The 17,687-nt window shown below is 43.4% G+C and overlaps 1 protein-coding gene across 2 annotated transcripts in view; it reads right to left on the bottom strand.

Moving 5' to 3' along the window:
- Window positions 1–14,739, bottom strand: part of CEP41 (centrosomal protein 41) — a 50,642-nt gene extending 35,903 nt beyond the window's left edge. Inside the window, exon 1 of one of the 2 annotated variants that reach the window (XM_055307414.1) lies at window positions 14,651–14,739. In XM_055307414.1, the coding sequence (XP_055163389.1) occupies window positions 14,651–14,683 (33 nt within the window). In that variant the 5' untranslated portion in view covers window positions 14,684–14,739. Of the gene's footprint in view, window positions 1–458; window positions 863–14,650 lie in introns of those variants that run through there. The other variant, XM_055307415.1, reaches the window with a different exon arrangement.
- Window positions 14,740–17,687: the final 2,948 nt, after the last annotated feature.

The following is a 17,687-nucleotide window of genomic DNA, read 5'->3' as shown; positions in this document are numbered from 1 at the left end:
AATATCTCCATTTTTTGTCAAAATAATCTCATAGCACTATGTAATTAGGAAAAAAAAAACCTCTTAAAGATTATTTCTCAGTTCTATCCGATCCATTGTCACACCCAGAATGAGCCACCCCCTGACCCCTGCCCTCAAGAAATTTCTGCTAAAATAACTAAAGGCAGCTCTCTTCATCCTTTTTTTAGTTTTACTCTTTAAAAAAAAAAAAAAGATTTTACTTATTTATTCATGAGAGAGACAGAGGCAGAGACATAGGCAGAGGGAGAAGCAGGCTCCATGCAGGACACCTGATGTGGGACCCAAGATCACGCCCTCAGTCAAAGGCAGATGCTCAACTGCAGAGCCACCCAGGTGTCCCAAGTTTTACTCTTTGTATGATGATTTCTAGGCCATCTCCTCTGGACACCCTCTAGATTTTACCCACATATCCCCTGAAAAGTAGCACTTGCCCAGACCTGAGCACTGTGCCAGATGCTGCTAGGCTCGGTTTGGCCAGGACTCCTCTGCTGCTTGTCTGGAGTCTGAGGCTCCATAGATGTCACTCCGATAGCATCTGCTCTGAGGGTAGTCCAGGCTCATCATAGGCCCAGGGTGATCATTAAAAAATGGCTATATCAGGTCTCCCTTGTCCTGTACTCCAGGGGTGAACTCTAAGTCCAAGCACATGACATTTACACATAATAAGTTTCAGTGGCATTTGCAAAAACCATAAAGTGAGGGAAGGCTAGTGAATCAACATTGCAAGATATAGCCTTCTTGGGGCACCGAGATGGCTTAGCTGGTTAAGTGTCCGCTTTCAGCTCAAGTTGCCATCCCAAGGTCCTGAGATCAAGCCCCCACATCAGGCTCCCTGCTCAGCGGTGAGTTTGCTTCTCCCTCTTCCTCTGTGCTCTCACTTTCACTCTCCTTCAAATAAATAAATATCTTAAAAAAAATCTTTTTTTTAAAAATTTATTTATTTTTATTTATTTATGATAGAGAGAGAGAGGCAGAGACACAGGCAGAGGGAGAAGCAGGCTCCATGCGGGGAGCCCGACGTGGGACTCGATCCCAGGACTCCAGGATTGCACCCTGGGCCAAAGGCAGGCGCTAAACCGCTGAGCCACCCAGTGATCCCCCCCCAAAAAAAATCTTAAAAAAAAGATGTAGCTTTCTTGCTCAGGCCTCAAGTATGAAGATCATACATTCAGTCACATGTAGCTGTAGAATATGAAATTAAAACTGGGTAGTATCTTTCAGGCTTCATCTGCTACTCTCACACACGTTCCCATGTTGACATTGCCCAACTGTTCCCCTAATTTGCTATGCTCACTCAAGTCTCCAGGCTTAGCAAATGTCTGCCTAGAATGCCTTTCCTTGGCTTGTCCTTGGGCAGAACCTTACTTCCGCCATAAGCTGTCCAAGGGGGAATCAGGCACTTTCTTCTCCCTGGCTACCAGAATGCCCTGCACCACTGTTTACACCCCAAGTTGTTTCTCTAGATTTTCTCAAAGGCAGGAACAATGACTTACTCAAATAAGTGTTCACCCAGGACCTAGTACTTGATGGGCACATTTACTGAGAGGCAGTCAACAAATGAGTATTTAGGATGCAGAGTATATTATAGTAACTACCTGGTTCCTTGGAAGAGAACACCAAACTTTATTCTCATTATTTTCTAAAATTATTTTTATTTATTTTTAAAATAATCTTTATGCCCAGTGTGGGGCTTGAACTCGCAATCCTGAGATTAAGAGTCTCATGCTCTACCCTCTGAAAGAAAGAAGGAAAAAAAATCAGGTGGAGAACATCAAACTTTAAAATCCGTATCATTTGCCCTTGAAAACGCAATTAACTATAGCATGTCCTGGTCTGGAGTTTTAGATTTCAGAGACCAGGAGGAATTTTTAAAAACTGAGAGCACCAAAACAAACAAACAAACAAACAAACAAAACCTGAGAGCACCTATGGAGAAAAATCAACTTTGAATTTTGTCAAGAAATGTCATTAAAAAAAAAAAGTGCAAAACCTTATAACTACCCTCTGCCATTTAATACCTAAAAAGAAAGGAAAAAAAATCCTAGAATAAAGATTGGTCTGTTAGTGTTATTAAAAAACTCTTGACAACAACTGTGTTTTTTTTTAAGATTTATTTATTTATTCATGATAGACACACACACAGAGAGAGAGAGAGAGAGAGAGAGAGAGAGAGAGAGAGAGAGGCAGAGACACAGGAGGAGGGAGAAGCAGGCTCCATGCCGGGAGCCCGACGTGGGACTTGATCCCGGGATTCCAGGATCGCGCCCTGGGCCAAAGGCAGGCGCTAAACCGCTGAGCCACCCAGGGATCCCCTCAACTGTTTTTCATTTCACTCCAGGCAGGTAAAACCTTTGTTGTGAATGCTTAGCATTGGGCCTAGGATGTGTGCAGAACCCTTGAGCTATTTTACCCCTAGAGAAAGACAGAAAAGCTTCGGTCTCCATCTGACCACTCACCTGCTGTCGTTATTATTTTTTTAAAAAAGATTTTTAAAATTTATTAATGAGAGACAGAGAGAGAAAGAGATAGTGGCAGAGACACAGGCAGAGGAAGAAGCAGGCTCCATGCAGGGAGCCTGACATGGGACTCGATCCCAGGTCTCCAGGATCAGGCCCTGACCTGAAGGCGGCACTAAACCACTGAGCCACCCAGGCTGTCCACACCTGCCCACACCTGCTGTCTTTAAAAGAAACTGACTGTAACATCAATTCCAACTCCTTCCTAGATTAAGACAGATAAGATTTTTAAGTGAGAGAAGGGAAATATTTAAAGATTGAAAAGGGAAACTTTAGAAGATCCCCAAGAGGAAGATAAGACCATAGCAAAACAAAAGACCAAAAATGCAAACCAAAAAAAAAAAAAAAAAAACAAAACAGGGAAAACGTGTCTGGTAAACTGAGTCAAGAAAAGCTAATAGTAAAATTCAATTATCTTAAGCTAAGAGATTTTCTTTCTTCACTTATTTTTCTTTTTGTACTTCTATTTTCATAATTTCTATATGGTATTTCCTGTTTTTACTTTTGTTTTGTTTTCCACTAGTTTCCTAGCAAAGTGTCTTTTGAAAAACTACAGGCTAGTCTCTGCTGAACCAAGGGGATTTGTCCATACCTAAGCCAACATAGCTAAGAAGTGAGGGTGTCCCTGGGGACCAGGTGTGGTGGCAGCAGAACGATGGGGGGAGAGAGTGTGGACAGCTGCAGTGGCTGGCCCCTTCCCGCCCCCAGTTTTCCCTTACATAGACTAATGAGAAATCCATATGCTGCAGTAGAAAAATGTAGTGTCTCTTTTCCACTTTCCCATTTTAGCCCAACTTCTTGCTCCTGGCTTTCTAGTGCCAACCACAACGTAAAACTTTGTCCTTCACTCTAAGCAGACTACCATAGATTTTATGGAACTGCCATACTTTATTCCTTAAGATTCTTGCTGTGGGGGATGGTGGGGGAGGTGTCTGTTTCTTGACCTACTGACCAACTGGCTTTTTTCAATTACATAAACAGGATGGAATGGTTGAAAATGAAAGAGCTGAGAAAAGAAGTTGTTTCAAGGACTATTCATTCATTCAACAAAGACTTACTGAGCACCAACCACTCAGTTGACATTTACTGGGTGCTTTCTAGTAGTAAGCCACTGTGCTGAGGACACAGCCAACCACTCAGTTGACATTTACTAGGTGCTTTCTAGTAGTAAGTCACTGTGCTGAGGACACAGCCATCCAGCTCTCTCCATGGTGCCGGGGTGGGGGTGGGGGTGGGGGGGCCTAAGCCAACAAAGAGATACCACATGATGAACAAAGAGAGGGAAGCAGGGAGTTCAACAAGAGCATGCGAGATTGGCCCCTGATCCTGACTAGAATAGTCAAGAACTATGTCTGAGTGGGGACTTCTGGACTAAAAGCTGAGGGTCAAGAAAATGAGTCAAGCTAAAGGAGTAGCGGGTGGAAGCTAGAGGATTTCCGGATAGACCTAGTGCACCGGGGCAGTATGGGGTTGGATGAGGCTGAAGAGGCAAGGAGGGGTTAGTTCATAAAGGACCTTGTATCCATGCTAAGAAACTTGGGTTTTTTCCCTCCTATAGATGACTAGTTCTCGAATGGGCAATTTTACTCTCCATGCTCCCGGGGACAACTGTCAATGTCTGGAGACATTCTAGGTTGTCTCAACTGGGTGGTAGTGCTGGGATGCTACCGGTATCCAGTGAGTAGAGGCCAGGGATGCTGCAAAACATCCTACAATGACAGAGAATACCTCCACAGCAAAGAATGAGCTGGCCCACAATGTCAGTTATGCCAAAGTTGAGAAACTGTAGTATAGATGATTGGGGAGTCACTGAGGAAAGTTTACAGACAAGTGATGGGATTATCTTTCCATTTTAGAAAGCTCACTCTGGCGACATTCTGGAGAATGAATAGGATCATAGTCAAGGATGGAGGCGCAAAGATCCGTTAAGAGGCAGTTATGCTAAGACCTGTGGTGCTAAGGAAGTGGCGGTAGAGACAAGGAAGAAGAGACAGTTTCAAGAAATCTTTAAAGGTGGAAAATCAATGATTGAAAACTAGTATAACAGGAGGAGGAAGTGATACCATTCCCCAAAAGAGAGACTTAGGGAGGAAGCATATGTTAAAAAACATGATGTTTTTCAGGTTGAGGCATGTCAAGTATGAGGTATCTGTGCATTATCCAAAATGGAAGTGGTGAGCTGGCTATTTGGGTCTGAGATCAGGAGAGAAATTTGGGATTGCAGAAATTAAAGTTTGGGGGTTGTCAACAGATAGGTAGCAGGGGAAGCCATACGAATGGACAAGATCAGTATCAGAGATTGTGTAAGACAGAGAAGAAAAGCCCCAACACTTAAGGTCAGGTAGAGAAAAGCACCATGTATGAGACTCATGAGAGGCCAGAAGAAAGTGGGTCATGAAAATTAAAGACGAATTTTAGGAAGAAGGGAGTGGTCAACAGTGATCAATGTTGTCAAGGCCGAGAACAAGAGGTCAAACATGAACCAGCGAGCAAGAATGCAGGTCAAGAAAGAGAATAACAAATTTGGACTGAACAAACCAGGACCTTGTTGACGACTCTGGTGGACGAGGTTACAGTGAATTGACAGAAGCAGAAGCAAAAATAGCAGGTTGTATGAGACGGGGAGGCAGGAAAGAAGAGGATAGTAGCCAGATGGCCTTTTTTTTTTTTTTTCCCTTGAGAGTTGCTAAGGAATTCTTCTTTATTGTTGCTTTGCTTTGTTTTGGAAGAAAAGAGAGATTTGAAGATGTTTAGAGGCTAGATAAGAGGTTGGAAATGAGGCAGGAAGGTATGGAAAGGAGGGAGTGGGAGAGGAGGTGGCCCAGAACCCCCAGGGGAAGGTTCAGCTTTGGGTATGTATTTAGGGTAAAGATATCAGGTAGGTGGTCAGGATGAAGTTCATCAGGAGGAGGGAGCTGAGAAAGTTCATGTTTGTATTATTATCAGAGAGCGATTAAAAAAATGTCAAAGACCCTTTGAGGGTTTACAACCCCCAGAGAGGGTCCAAAGATAGGTCTTCCCTTTCTACCCATGCCATCCCAGCTACTTCATTTCTACTCGGCTTTCAAGACCCGGCATAAACATATCTTCCAAGAAGACTCCTGTGAGGGCCCCAGGCAGATGGAAATTCCTTCCCTTCCTGGACTGTCACAGCGCTTTGTACAAATCACACTCCTCACTTCTGGCACTCGGGACATGGCTCTGCCTCCTAGATCTCTGGACCTACTGCAAGGTCTCACACCAGTGTGAGCAGTAAGGATGCCTTATGGATGAAGATGGCTCTGAGCCCTGAGCAGCACACAGTGTGCACGCCAGCACCACATGACGGCTCTAGGACTCTGAAGCTTACACTCTGGGGGTGATGTGGGAGACTTTGTGGAAGAAATGGCAATGGAGCTGTGTTTTAAGGGCTGAACTTCTATGGATAAAAAGACAAGGAAAAAGGATTTCAAGTGGAGAAAATTACAATAGCAAAGCCACTTTAAAAGCATGTTGAAAGAACCTCACGTTGTTTGATTTGCTAGAGAAGGTACAACAACAATGAAGATAATCCCTGCTAACAATTACTGAGCACTTAACTATGTTGTTAGGCACTCAACTAAGTATTTTACCTACATTATCTCACTTAATCCTCACAGCCACTCATGATGTAGATACTAGTATTTACTAGTATATCTTCATTCTCCATAGCAGGTAACAGGAGCACAGAGCTGGGGTGATTTTCCGAGACTAGTCAGCTGGTGATAAGGGTGAAACCTGGAATGAAGCTGGTAGTCTGGCTCTAGAGCTTGCACTCTTCCACACTCATTTTAGGCATTCTGAATACCATATCCACCAATGGGTTTTAGATGATCCACGAGTCCCGTGAAACTATGAAAAATTTTGTGTATGTGCATTTTTTCTGGGGGAGGGACCGTGATTTTCACCAAATTTTCAAAGGGGCTTATAACCCCTAAAGGGTTAAGAACCATAGGTATATGAAATCCCATGTATGGTGGGACGTGGGCATGTAGGCTCCAAGTAGAAGCCTGAATGTAGACTGAGGGTCTGGAGGAGGCTCTTCACAAAGACAATGGAAGGTACCAAAAATACCGAGCTGTGAGGCACATAATTGCAAGAGTATTTTGGCAGGTTACTAACATATGCAAAGTAGGACTGGGCTTTATGAATTCATGGATGTCAGAGAAGGGAGAAGAAAGAAGTCAACAATGGGATTTTTCTGAAAGAAAATCACTAAAAAAAAAAATGAGTGAGAATGTCTGAATTTCAAATTGTTCAAACATGAATGAGCTTTTCTGACTTCCCACCTCTCTCAAAATGAAACTCTCAAGGTTGGTTGTATTTCAATTGCAACATATGTAATAAGATTTACATTTAAAGGATTTTTAAAAATACCATTATACATTTTGTTCAGAATTTCTCTACTTATCTCCTTTGTATACACAGGAGGTCCATAAAATGAGGGAAATGAATTCAATCTTGAAAATAGCCTTATTTAAGGCAATCTCACATTTAACATGGGTCTTTTTTTTTTTTTTAACGGCAGTTTTAATCTGGTCCAATTCTACTGATCTCAAACACAAACCCTGAGCCTGTATGCACATGTAGCAGCCCTTTTGCTAGCTTTGCTAGCAGCTACTACCTATGGCTGATAGTATTTTTCGAGATATTTGCAACAGAATTTCCCATCTCACACTGTGATGTTGAAACTCCTCCCACTGGTTGGGTGGGACCAATGTCTCCCCAACCCCCACCCCACAAACACCCCTGCTCCAATCTGGATAGGCTTGTGACTATGATAGAAGTGCTGTCTTATGACTTCTGAGGCTAGATCATAAAAGGCAATACCACTTCCACCTGGTTCTCCTGGGATACTTGTTCTTAGAACTCAGTTACCATGTCGTGAGGAAGGCCAGGCCACGCCACATAGACAAAGCCATCTGCAGGTGGTATGGCCAACAGCCCCAACTGAGGTCCTTGCCAAAAGACCGTATCAACAGCCTTGAAGAAGCCTTCAAGATAACTCTAGCCCCAGCTTCTGTCTGCCTGCAAAACCACTTGAGATCCCAAATAAGAAGCACCTAGCTGAGCCTGATCAACCTTCAGAATCATAAAGATCATAATAAAATGACTATTACTTTAAGCCACGGAACATGGGGTGATCCATGACAAATCAACATACAGCCAGAATATATATCCTAATATATAACTGGAACACTTTCAGGGTATTTGCACTTTACTCCTCAATCCAATACAGCATGGCTACTGTCCCCACCATTGTACTATGGTTACTGTGGCAGCTATCCAACATCAGAGATCCCCTAACTGCTGAATATAACGGTGACTTTCCATTCTTTAACTTGCTTGACCTTTCTGTGCCATTTGACACTGTTATACAGCCCCACCTTCTTCAGTTTCCACTCCTTTAGCTTTGGTGATATCTCCCTTCCCTGAGTCTCCAATGACACATGGATCATTTCTGTCATCTGCTTAAACACTGCATTCCCCAAGATTCCATCCTCTTAATCTACAGGCTCTCTGTGAGCCAAACATTTAGGTTTAATTCCATTTATATATGCTTGACGTCCAAAATAGGGAACTTGAGCCTGACTTTTCCTCCCGGCTCAGGCATATATTCACTGACTTATTCAACAGATGTTTACTGCACGCCAGGTCCTTGCATACAAGGACCCTCACTTAAGTTCTTGTAAATATGCCAGAAATAAATGATTATAGATTACAAATAAAATAATTACAGATCATGATCTACTGGGTGAAGATAGCATATTGAACACTCCATTTAATTTCACTTCCTTCCAAAAACCTCAATTTTGTCTTCTATTTTAAGGACATAAAGCTCAAAAAACCAGAGAGAGTGGGAGAAGTGACAGCAATAGATTTTTGAATTCTAGAAAGCAGATCAACAGTGAAAATGACTTGAGTTATTCAAGAAAGTCAAAGGGAAAGCCAAGAACAATTCTTAAAAGGCTTAGGAATTGACAGCCTCGGGCACTCCAGAAGTGGTGGGGAGGGTGTTGGAGAAGTGGCTAAAATAAGGAAGACTGTTTGAAAGTTGATTGAAAACCACCTTGGTCTCCAAATCCCTGTCCTCTCTGCTACTGTCCCACCCACCATAGTAGCTCCCTATAGATTTATTACCTGAGAAGCGTTTCTGGACTGGGAGGTCTCTAGACAGAGAATGGTGGAGATAGCATTACCAAAAAAGGGGCATTAAGTGTATGATGCATACTAATGTTGAGATTTAACTGCTAGCCCTAATTCCTCCAGGAATTCAGATAGGCTTTTACTCTCAGGAGAGTGAAGTGATTCTCTGAAGAAAATAACCAGCCTAAGAGGAAAGAGCTGAAGGTATAGATTTAGGATAGTCACCCAAATTATGGCCCAATGAGATCTTCCTATAATGAGGCTCACCATCAGCAAGACCTTCTCAAATATACAGATCCCAATCATTTGTTTAAGTTTCCTACTCAAAAACATAAATTAATAATTTAGGATTAAAAGAAGCCTGAGGAATGCCTGAGTGGCTCAGGGTGTGATCCTGGGATTCTGGGATCGAGTCCCACATTGGCTCCCTGCGGGGAGCCTGCTTCTCCCTCTGCCTATGTCTCTGCCCCTCTGTGTCTCTAATGAATAAATAAATAAAATATTTTTTAAATAAATGAATAAAATAAAAAATAAAATAAACCTGAGAACACCTGTGCGAATTTTGGGGAGGACGCAATTTACTTCATAGCAATGTTCCAAGGCTTCTTTTAATTAATTGATGTTTTTGCGTTACACTGAAGCCCTAATCTCCAGTGTAACTCTATTTGGAGACAGGGCCTTTAGGAGGCAATTAAGGTTAAATGAGGTCATAAGGGTGTGGCATGAGTGTAATAGGATTAGTGTCTTTATAAAAAGAGACACCAAAGAGCTTTCCCTCTGTACAAGTATACACAGAAAGAAGTCTAGTGAACAGTGAGAAGGCAGTCGTCTGCAAGGCAGGGAAGACCTCTCACCAGAAACTAAACTGGCCAGCACCTTGGTCTTAAACTTCCCGGTACTCCCAAACTGCCAGAAATAAACCTCTGTCATTTAAGCAACCAGTCTTGTGACATTTTGTTATAGCAGCTTGAGTTAACTAATACAAATATCTCCAACAAAACAAAAAGAAAATAGACAATAGGAAGGAAATAGACTGTTGAGGAAAAAAAAATTTTCAAAAAACTATCACTAGAGAAATGAAAACACACATCCATATAAAAACATCTCCATGAATATTCATAATAGCTCCAAAAAAGAAACAACGCAAATGTCCATCAGAAAGAACAGACAAGGGCAGCCCCCGTGGCTCAGCGGTTTAGCCAGCCTTCAGCCCAGGGCGTGACCGAGATCGAGTCCCACATCAGACTCCCTGCATGGGGCCTGCTTATCCCTCTGCCTGTGTCTCTGCCTCTCTCTCTCTCTCTCTCTCTCTCTCTCTGTCTCTCGTGAATAAATAAATAAAATCTTAAAAAAAAAAAGAACAAAGTAAATATGGTCATGTAAAGGAATATTATTCAGTAATAGGAATGGTGTATTAATACACGATATAACATGGATGAACCTTTAACACATCATGCTAAGTGAAAGGAGCCAGACACAAAAGACCACATTTTGCATGACTCCATTTATATGAAATGTAAACACAATAGGAAAACCTATAGAGACACGATAGATTAGTGACTGTCAAGACTAGACTGGGGAGACAATGGGAAAATTGAGGAGTGATAGCTAAAGGTTACAGAATTTCTTGTTGGTGTAATGAAATGTTCTGATCAGTGATGATTGCATAACTCTGAATTGTACACTTTAAATAGGTGAATTATATCTCATAATGTTGTTAGTAAAAACAGTTAACCTTAACAAGTAAAAAAAAAATTTTTTTAAACTTTTGCCCTAAACCAGACCAGGTACTTATGTAAGAGTTAAAAGAAAATAATTAAGTTGACCTATATTTGTCTAACATGGAAAAGTCTCCAAGATTTATTGTTAAGTGCAAAAAGTAAAAAAGCCATATATGCGATGTTATAACATTTGGGTAAAAGAAAACCACAAAATAAAACTCTCTATATATTTATATACACACAAGAGCACGTGAGCACACACACAAATGCGCAGAGAAATGTTTTGGAAAGGATAACTGAAAAGGTGGTAAACAGTGATGTAGGAAAAATTTCCTACATTATTTATGAAAATTTAGAAATAGTACAGAATAAAACTAAAGGCAGACAGAAACTCCAGGAAAAACAAAAAGGGGTATGAAAGAAAATGTAACCATAATTATCACTGCTTTGGCAATAATCAATACTTACACAGTCACAAACACACACACAAGCAAAACAATAGTAAAAAAAATCCAATTAGAAATTAGGCAAGATAGGGATGCCTGGGTGGCTGAGCAGTTGGGCGCCTGCCTTCGGCTCAGGTCATGATCCTGGGATCCAGGATTGAATCCTGCATTGGGCTCCCTGTGAGGAACCTGCTTCTCCCTCTGCCTATTTCTCTGCCTCTCTCTCTCAGTCTGTCTCTCTCATGAATAAATAAATAAATCTTTTTTTTTAATAAATAAATCTTAAAAAAAGAAGAAATTAGGCAAGATACAAAAAGATATTTTGTTGAAGAGGATATATGAATGGTAAATGAGCACATGAAAAAAATGTAAGATGTTCAACCTTGTAACCACTGGGAAAATGCAAATTGAGACCATTATGAGATGTCACAGTGCACCTATTAAAACAACTAAAATAGTGGCACCTGGGTGGCTCAGTCAGTTAATCGTCCAGCTCTTGATTTTGGCTCAGGTCATGATCTCAGTGTTGTCAGATCAAGCCCCATGTTGGACTCCATGCTGGGTGTGAAGCGTGCTTGAGATTCTTCCTCCCTCTCTCTCAATACCCCTCACCTCTAAAAATGAAAAACAAAAAAACCCAGCATAAAAACCTGAATACCAGATGTTGCCAGAAATGTGCAAAACTTGGCCTCTCGTTCACTGGTGATAAGAATCTTAAATGGTACAGTCACTCTGGAAAATAGTTTGGTAGTTTCTAAAAAACTAAATGTAAGCTCACATACAATCCAGCAACTATACTCCTAGGCATCTATTCTAAAGAAATGACAATTTCCATACAAAAGCTGTACCTAAAAGTTTGTATCTTTATTCATAACAGCTTGAAACTGAAAACAACCAAGATATCTTATAATAGTTGAATGATTAAACAAACTGTTACATACCATATATGGTACATACATACCACAGAATATTAATCAGCAATGAAAAGGAGTGAACGATTGCCGTAGGCTACAACTTGGATGTGTCTCAAGGACACTATTCTGAGTGGAAAAAAAGCTAATCTCAAAAGGTCACATATAGTATCATTCTAATTATATAACATTTTCAAATGACAAAACTACAGAAATGGAGAACACACTAATGGTTGCCAGGGGTTAGTTTGGTGAGGCGGAGGAAAGTGAAAATGACTAGGAAGGGACAGAATGAGGGAGATATTTGTGGTGATGGAATAAGCTCTATTTTGATTATGACCTAAACATGTGAAATCTTGATATTAAATCTACAGTTGTGAAAAAAATAACCTAGAATTATACACACAATATATAAATGTCAATTTTATGGCTTTGCTATTGTACTATGCTCACATAAAATATAATCGACGGGGAAAACTGGGTGAGGGCCATGCAAGTGTACTATTTTTGCAACTTCCTGTGAATCTATATTTATTTCAAAATAAAGTTTTTTTTAAAAGAACATCTGAGGAGCACCTGGGTGGCTCAGTCCGGTAAGCCTGCCTTTGGCTCCGGTCATGATCTCAGGGATCCTTGGATCAAGCCCCACATCAGGCTCCCTGCTCAGTGGAGAGCTTGCTTTTCCCTCTCTCCTGCCCCACCCCACCCCCCAACTCATGCTCATGCTCTCTCCTGCTATCTCTCAAATAAATAAATAAGGACACCTGAGTCCAAAACAGAGGTTTTAAGAATTAAAAATGCAATGTCAGAAGTTAAATAGAAGAACTAGAAGATAAAGCTAAATAAACATATCTCCAAAGAGAGCAAAAGACAAAGATGTGGAAAATGGGAAACAAAGTTTAAGAAAATAAGAGAACTAGTCTTACAGAGAAGCAACATGATATATAAAAAATTCAATAAATAGGGGGTGGAGAAAATAGGAAAGATGTTAACAACCAAATAATCCAACAAAATTTCACATTATAGAAAGACATGAATTTCTGGTGCCCACCAGAAAGAGTGAAAATAGACCCAAAGCAAGGAATACCTTTGTGAAACGTAACATTGGCAACACAGAGAAGATTCTACAAGCATCCAGAAACGAAAAAAATCGAATCACATACAAAGGTATAGCATGGCTTTGGCCTTCTCAACAGCAACACTGGATGCTAGAAGCCTATAATGCAATGTTTTCAAAATGCTGACAGTTTCCAATCAAGAATTCTACACTCAATCAAATTTGTAGGCAAATTAATGTCAAGGTAGAACAACGTTTTCAGACATCCCTAACATTTTAGACATAAGTAAAAAAAAAAAAAAAAGAGTTATTTCTCATGCACTCTTTTTCAAGAAACTACTAGAAATTGTGCTCCACTAAAATAAGAAAGTTGGACATCTCCCTCTGGGACACGAAAGTATGACCGTATAGAGGAGCATCTCTGCTCCTATCCCCCCACGCTCCTCTTTCTCTTACATTCCTGATCTCGTTAATGGCATCGGCACTGATCAGCAGCCCAAGCTGGGAAACTAAGTCATCCATTTCGCAAGCTGATCACTGAAGTCTGAATGGTTTAACTGCCTCCGTATTTCTCATTTTTGTCCCTCGTTCCATGACTTTAGGTGTGTATCATACATACCAGCTTACCAACCTGCCTATTTCCAGCCCTGACCTCCTCAGATCCTTCGCCACTACCTGGCTACAGCCATCTGCCTAAAATGCAGATCTGACCACATCCCTCAGCTACTTAAAACTCGTCAAAAGCTTCTCAAATTCCGACCAGCAGGCAAGATAAACATGCGGCAGAGCGTCCACTCTCCACACCCAGCTCCCCCACTCTCGCCGCAGAGGCTGCCTTTGACCAGGGCCTTCTCCTGCAGAGCCTGAACTCAGCCTCACGACTTTCTCGACACAGCTCACAGACCTCCACCATGAAGGAAACGATGAGCAACGACGGCCGGTGACTGCGGACCTGGGGGGCTCAGTCAGCCAAGCATCTGCCTTCAGCGCAGGTCATGATCCCGGGGTCCTGGGACGGAGCCCCATTCATTCCGGGGGGCGGGGGGGGGTTACTTGGGCGAGGCCCGAAAGGCCCTTCCAGACTTTTGCTCCAGCCGTCCACTGCCCCTCGCCTGCTCCTCTGTTCATGCTGTCCTCCCTCCCTCCCTCCCTCCCTCCCTGGAGGCCCATCCCTCCCCTCCGCTCTCCTAAGGTCCCCGACCTCACTCTACTCCGACGGTTCCAAGCCTCCCACACAAATGCCTGGTCTTCCTCCGTATTTCCAGCCCCTGCTGCCACGTGGGGCTCCAAAGGCCTTCGCTGAAACCACGTGACCACGAGTGCAGCAGGGCCCTGGGAGGCGGGAGCCCAGGCAGGGGGAAGAAGGAAAGCCGGAGGTCACGCGCCCAGTCGGCGCGGCCTTTCCGGGCGGCCCACCTGCTTATCCCTACTCCTCCCGGGGCCCCGTGACGAGACACGACGGCCCCTCGGCCGTGCTCCTGGAGCGCCGGCGGGCGCGCGCGGCCCGAGCCCGCGGGGGCGGCGTAACCGCCCGCCTGGACTGAGCGCGCCCTGAGGGCAGGGACTGCCTTCGGGCGCCCGGCGCCGGCGCCCAGCAAGCACGTGCCGGGGGCGGCCCCTCGCCACGCGACCGCCGCCTCGCCTCGCGGCCCCTGGCCCGCCCCGCCTCCCGCGGCTCTCCGGACCCCTCCTCACGCCCGCCGCTTCCCGCCTTCCGGCCGGCGGAAGTCGCCGGCGGCCCTTCCCTGCCCACGTGGAGCCTTTTCCGGCGCGCCCGCCCCCTCCGGCTGCGCGGGCCGGGCCGGGCCCTCACCTCAGGATTCCCAATGTGCCTCCGGACAGACATATTTGCTCCAGCCGACCACGCTGGGCTCCTAGCCTCACCGGGAGCCTCTAACCCTAGCTTCCCACCCCCACCACCTCTCCCGGCCGCCTCCTTCCAACCTCTGCTCCGATTGGCCTCCCTTCTCCGGCTGGCCAATGGAGGCCCTGTTTACTCTCCCACTGCAGGGTCAAGGGCGAGCGAGACGCCGCTCAATGGTTGCCACGGGCAACGGGGGGCACGCCGGCTTCGGAAGCCTCCGGCGCTCGCGGCGCGGCCCCGCGGGCTGCTGCCCGAGCGCGGGAAGACGGGCGCGGGGGAGGGGCAGGCTGGCGCCTGCGCGGGAACCGCTGCGCAGGCCCCAGGGAGGGGGAAGGGCCGGAGAGCTGGAGAGCTGGAGGCGATGGAGGGGGCCTCGGCGGGGGACGAGAATTGCAATCAGTGTGCGAGCAAATATGTGACCCACGGCACCCTCCTCCCCTCCTAAGGTCATCTTAGGCCAACGCCTGGGCTTCCCTAAGACAATAGGGAGAAGATAGGAGACAGGGTGGTTCCGCGGGAAGGGGAATCTAGAGTTTATTATTTTCGGGTTAAGTTAATATGCAAATTGTGCAAAATACCACGCGTAAATACAGTAATTATTGTAGCTTTAAAAGCTTTTTAGCTAGCTAGAGAACGGCAGCCTTAATTGCAAAGCGCACGCACCATTCTGTGATTCATCATTCATTTGACAAATATTTAATAAGCACCTTATGAGAAAAGCTGCAGTAGGTTGTGTGGAGGATGGGAGGATGACTAAGAACCAGTCCCGTTGTCATGGAAACCATTGTGACTCCTGCCATCAGCTGCCACCTGTTCTTATTCCAGATCTGAAAATTAAGTCCTAGCACCTTTACAAAACAATCACACACACAGTTTGACTTTGGCTTCAAAATGTCCCACCAAATCCATCAAAATTATTATTTACCTTTACATGGGAGAACAACACAATAACCCTTTGTCCTTTGCTCTAAGTTGTTTTTCCAGGAATGGGGAAAGGTTACTCCGAACTGTTCATATTCACTGGCTCTCAGCTTGTGGATAATAGCATGCAGCTGAGCAACTTCGGGTCTGTGCAGAGGACCCATTCAACAACATGGCCTCGCATGCCCGTGTCCTCTCACACCCTCCAGCATCCCACCCGTAGGACCACACCTTAAATCGTCTTGCTTGACCGCCAGGAGCTTAAACTGGACACAGCTGTCCCTTGCACATTCATAACCACCGAGTTTGTCTGAAATTCCTTAGGGTTCTCCAGTTCTTTAACCACTCTAAAATTCCCAGCTTTTCACCCCTCCATTACAATGAGGGAGAGTTTAGGGGCTGCAAAAAATGAGAAGGGGGCGGTGGGGAGGATATCTTACTATGCAGAGGCTTCTGGACACATCGCTACTTAAAATGCTTACTGGTGCAATGTGGAGGTGGGATGATGATGGAATTTATGGGGAGAATAAAGAAGAAAGGACAGAGAGTGAGAATAGGGACTAAACTATATGATGGTAAGAAAGAGAGGCAGAGAGTCCTAAAGACATCTGTAGGTCAAAGGAACAGTTAGTTATATACATGTGAGGAAGTAAGGAGTGCAAAGAATTGGAAGGCATCAAAGATGGCTATAATTTCTAGCTTCCAGGACCAAGTAGATGAATGATAATGCATTAACAATGGAGGTCAATAAATCAAGAGAACAGAAAGTATAAGACCCAACACCTATTGGAGTAGGAAGCTCAACTTCCCTTCTTCAATGTTTGGGCTCACTTCTCTGTGTGATCATCTCCCTTTTTCCCAAGAGGGGATGGGAATACCAGCTTTATTTGCCTCGGTACTCATTTCAGTTGTCAAATTTGGGCTGCATATGAAGCATGCACATGCACAGAGATAGAAAATGTGGGTTCTTGGGTCTAGGGAACGGTTGCTGATTCTGTGTGTCTAGGGTGAGGGTTTAGGATTCTGTCTTTTAAATACATATTCTCCCACTCTGACTCCTTGATTTTGATGCAGAGTCCAAGGGCCACACCTTGAGAGGTTCTGCTGTAGAACCACCTCTCATTTTGCCTCAGTGGAATCCTTAGAAAGCTTAAAGCTACAAATCAAAAGGCTTTTAATATAATGAAATTCGCTTCAAGATTCCTTTTGGATGTATAGCAAAACTGCATCATAATTAAAGCAAGGTGCTTACTTCTAATATGGAAAATAGATAAATGTCAAAGATAATTCATAGAAGAAAAGCATTTAATAAACATATGAAGAAATGTCCAACTAATAATGAAAATATAAAAGCATGCAGCTAGATCTCAGTTTTCAACTAACAAATGGACAAAAGTTTTTATTTTCTTTTTTAAGTGATAATGCTCAATATTGGCTAATGCATGAGACAAGCGTGCTCAAACATTATTAGTGTGACTAAAAGGAGTATAACCATTTTGAAAAGTAATTTGAGAGTGGGTATCAAGAAGCTCAAATCTTAATATTCAAAGAATTTCTTCTAACGAAATAATCAGAGAGATACACAAAGATTACACCCATAGACATTTACTGGAATCTTTTTTTTTAAAGAATTTATTTATTTATTTATTTATTTATTTATTTATTTATTTATTTATATTATATTTATTTATTTATGAGAAACACAGAGTGAGAGAAGCAGAGACACAGGCAGAAGGAGAAGCAGGCTCCATGCAAGGAGCCTGACGTGGGACTTGATCCTGGGTCTCCAGGATCACACCCTGGGCTGAAGGCAGCGCTAAACTGAGCCACCAGGGATCCCCTGTTTACTGGAATCTTATTTAAAATGACGAGAAGTCGAAACAACTTAATTCATCATCGGTTTAAAAATGATTAAAGTAAGTTAGAGCATATCCATTAAAAGTAATATTATGGAACCATTGAAAAGCAAATTTCAAGGAATAATTAAGGCAATGGAGAACTGTTCCTGATACAGAAAAAGAAAAGAGCTGGAAACACTTTTTTACTTAATATAACCGTGATTTGT

The sequence above is a fragment of the Nyctereutes procyonoides genome, unplaced genomic scaffold (genome assembly GCF_905146905.1).
Source record: "Nyctereutes procyonoides isolate TBG_1078 unplaced genomic scaffold, NYPRO_anot_genome, whole genome shotgun sequence".
In the NCBI taxonomy this organism is placed as follows: Eukaryota; Metazoa; Chordata; class Mammalia; order Carnivora; family Canidae; genus Nyctereutes; species Nyctereutes procyonoides.
Note: the sequence above shows the minus strand (reverse complement) of the source record. Positions and strands in the feature narration are given on the sequence as shown.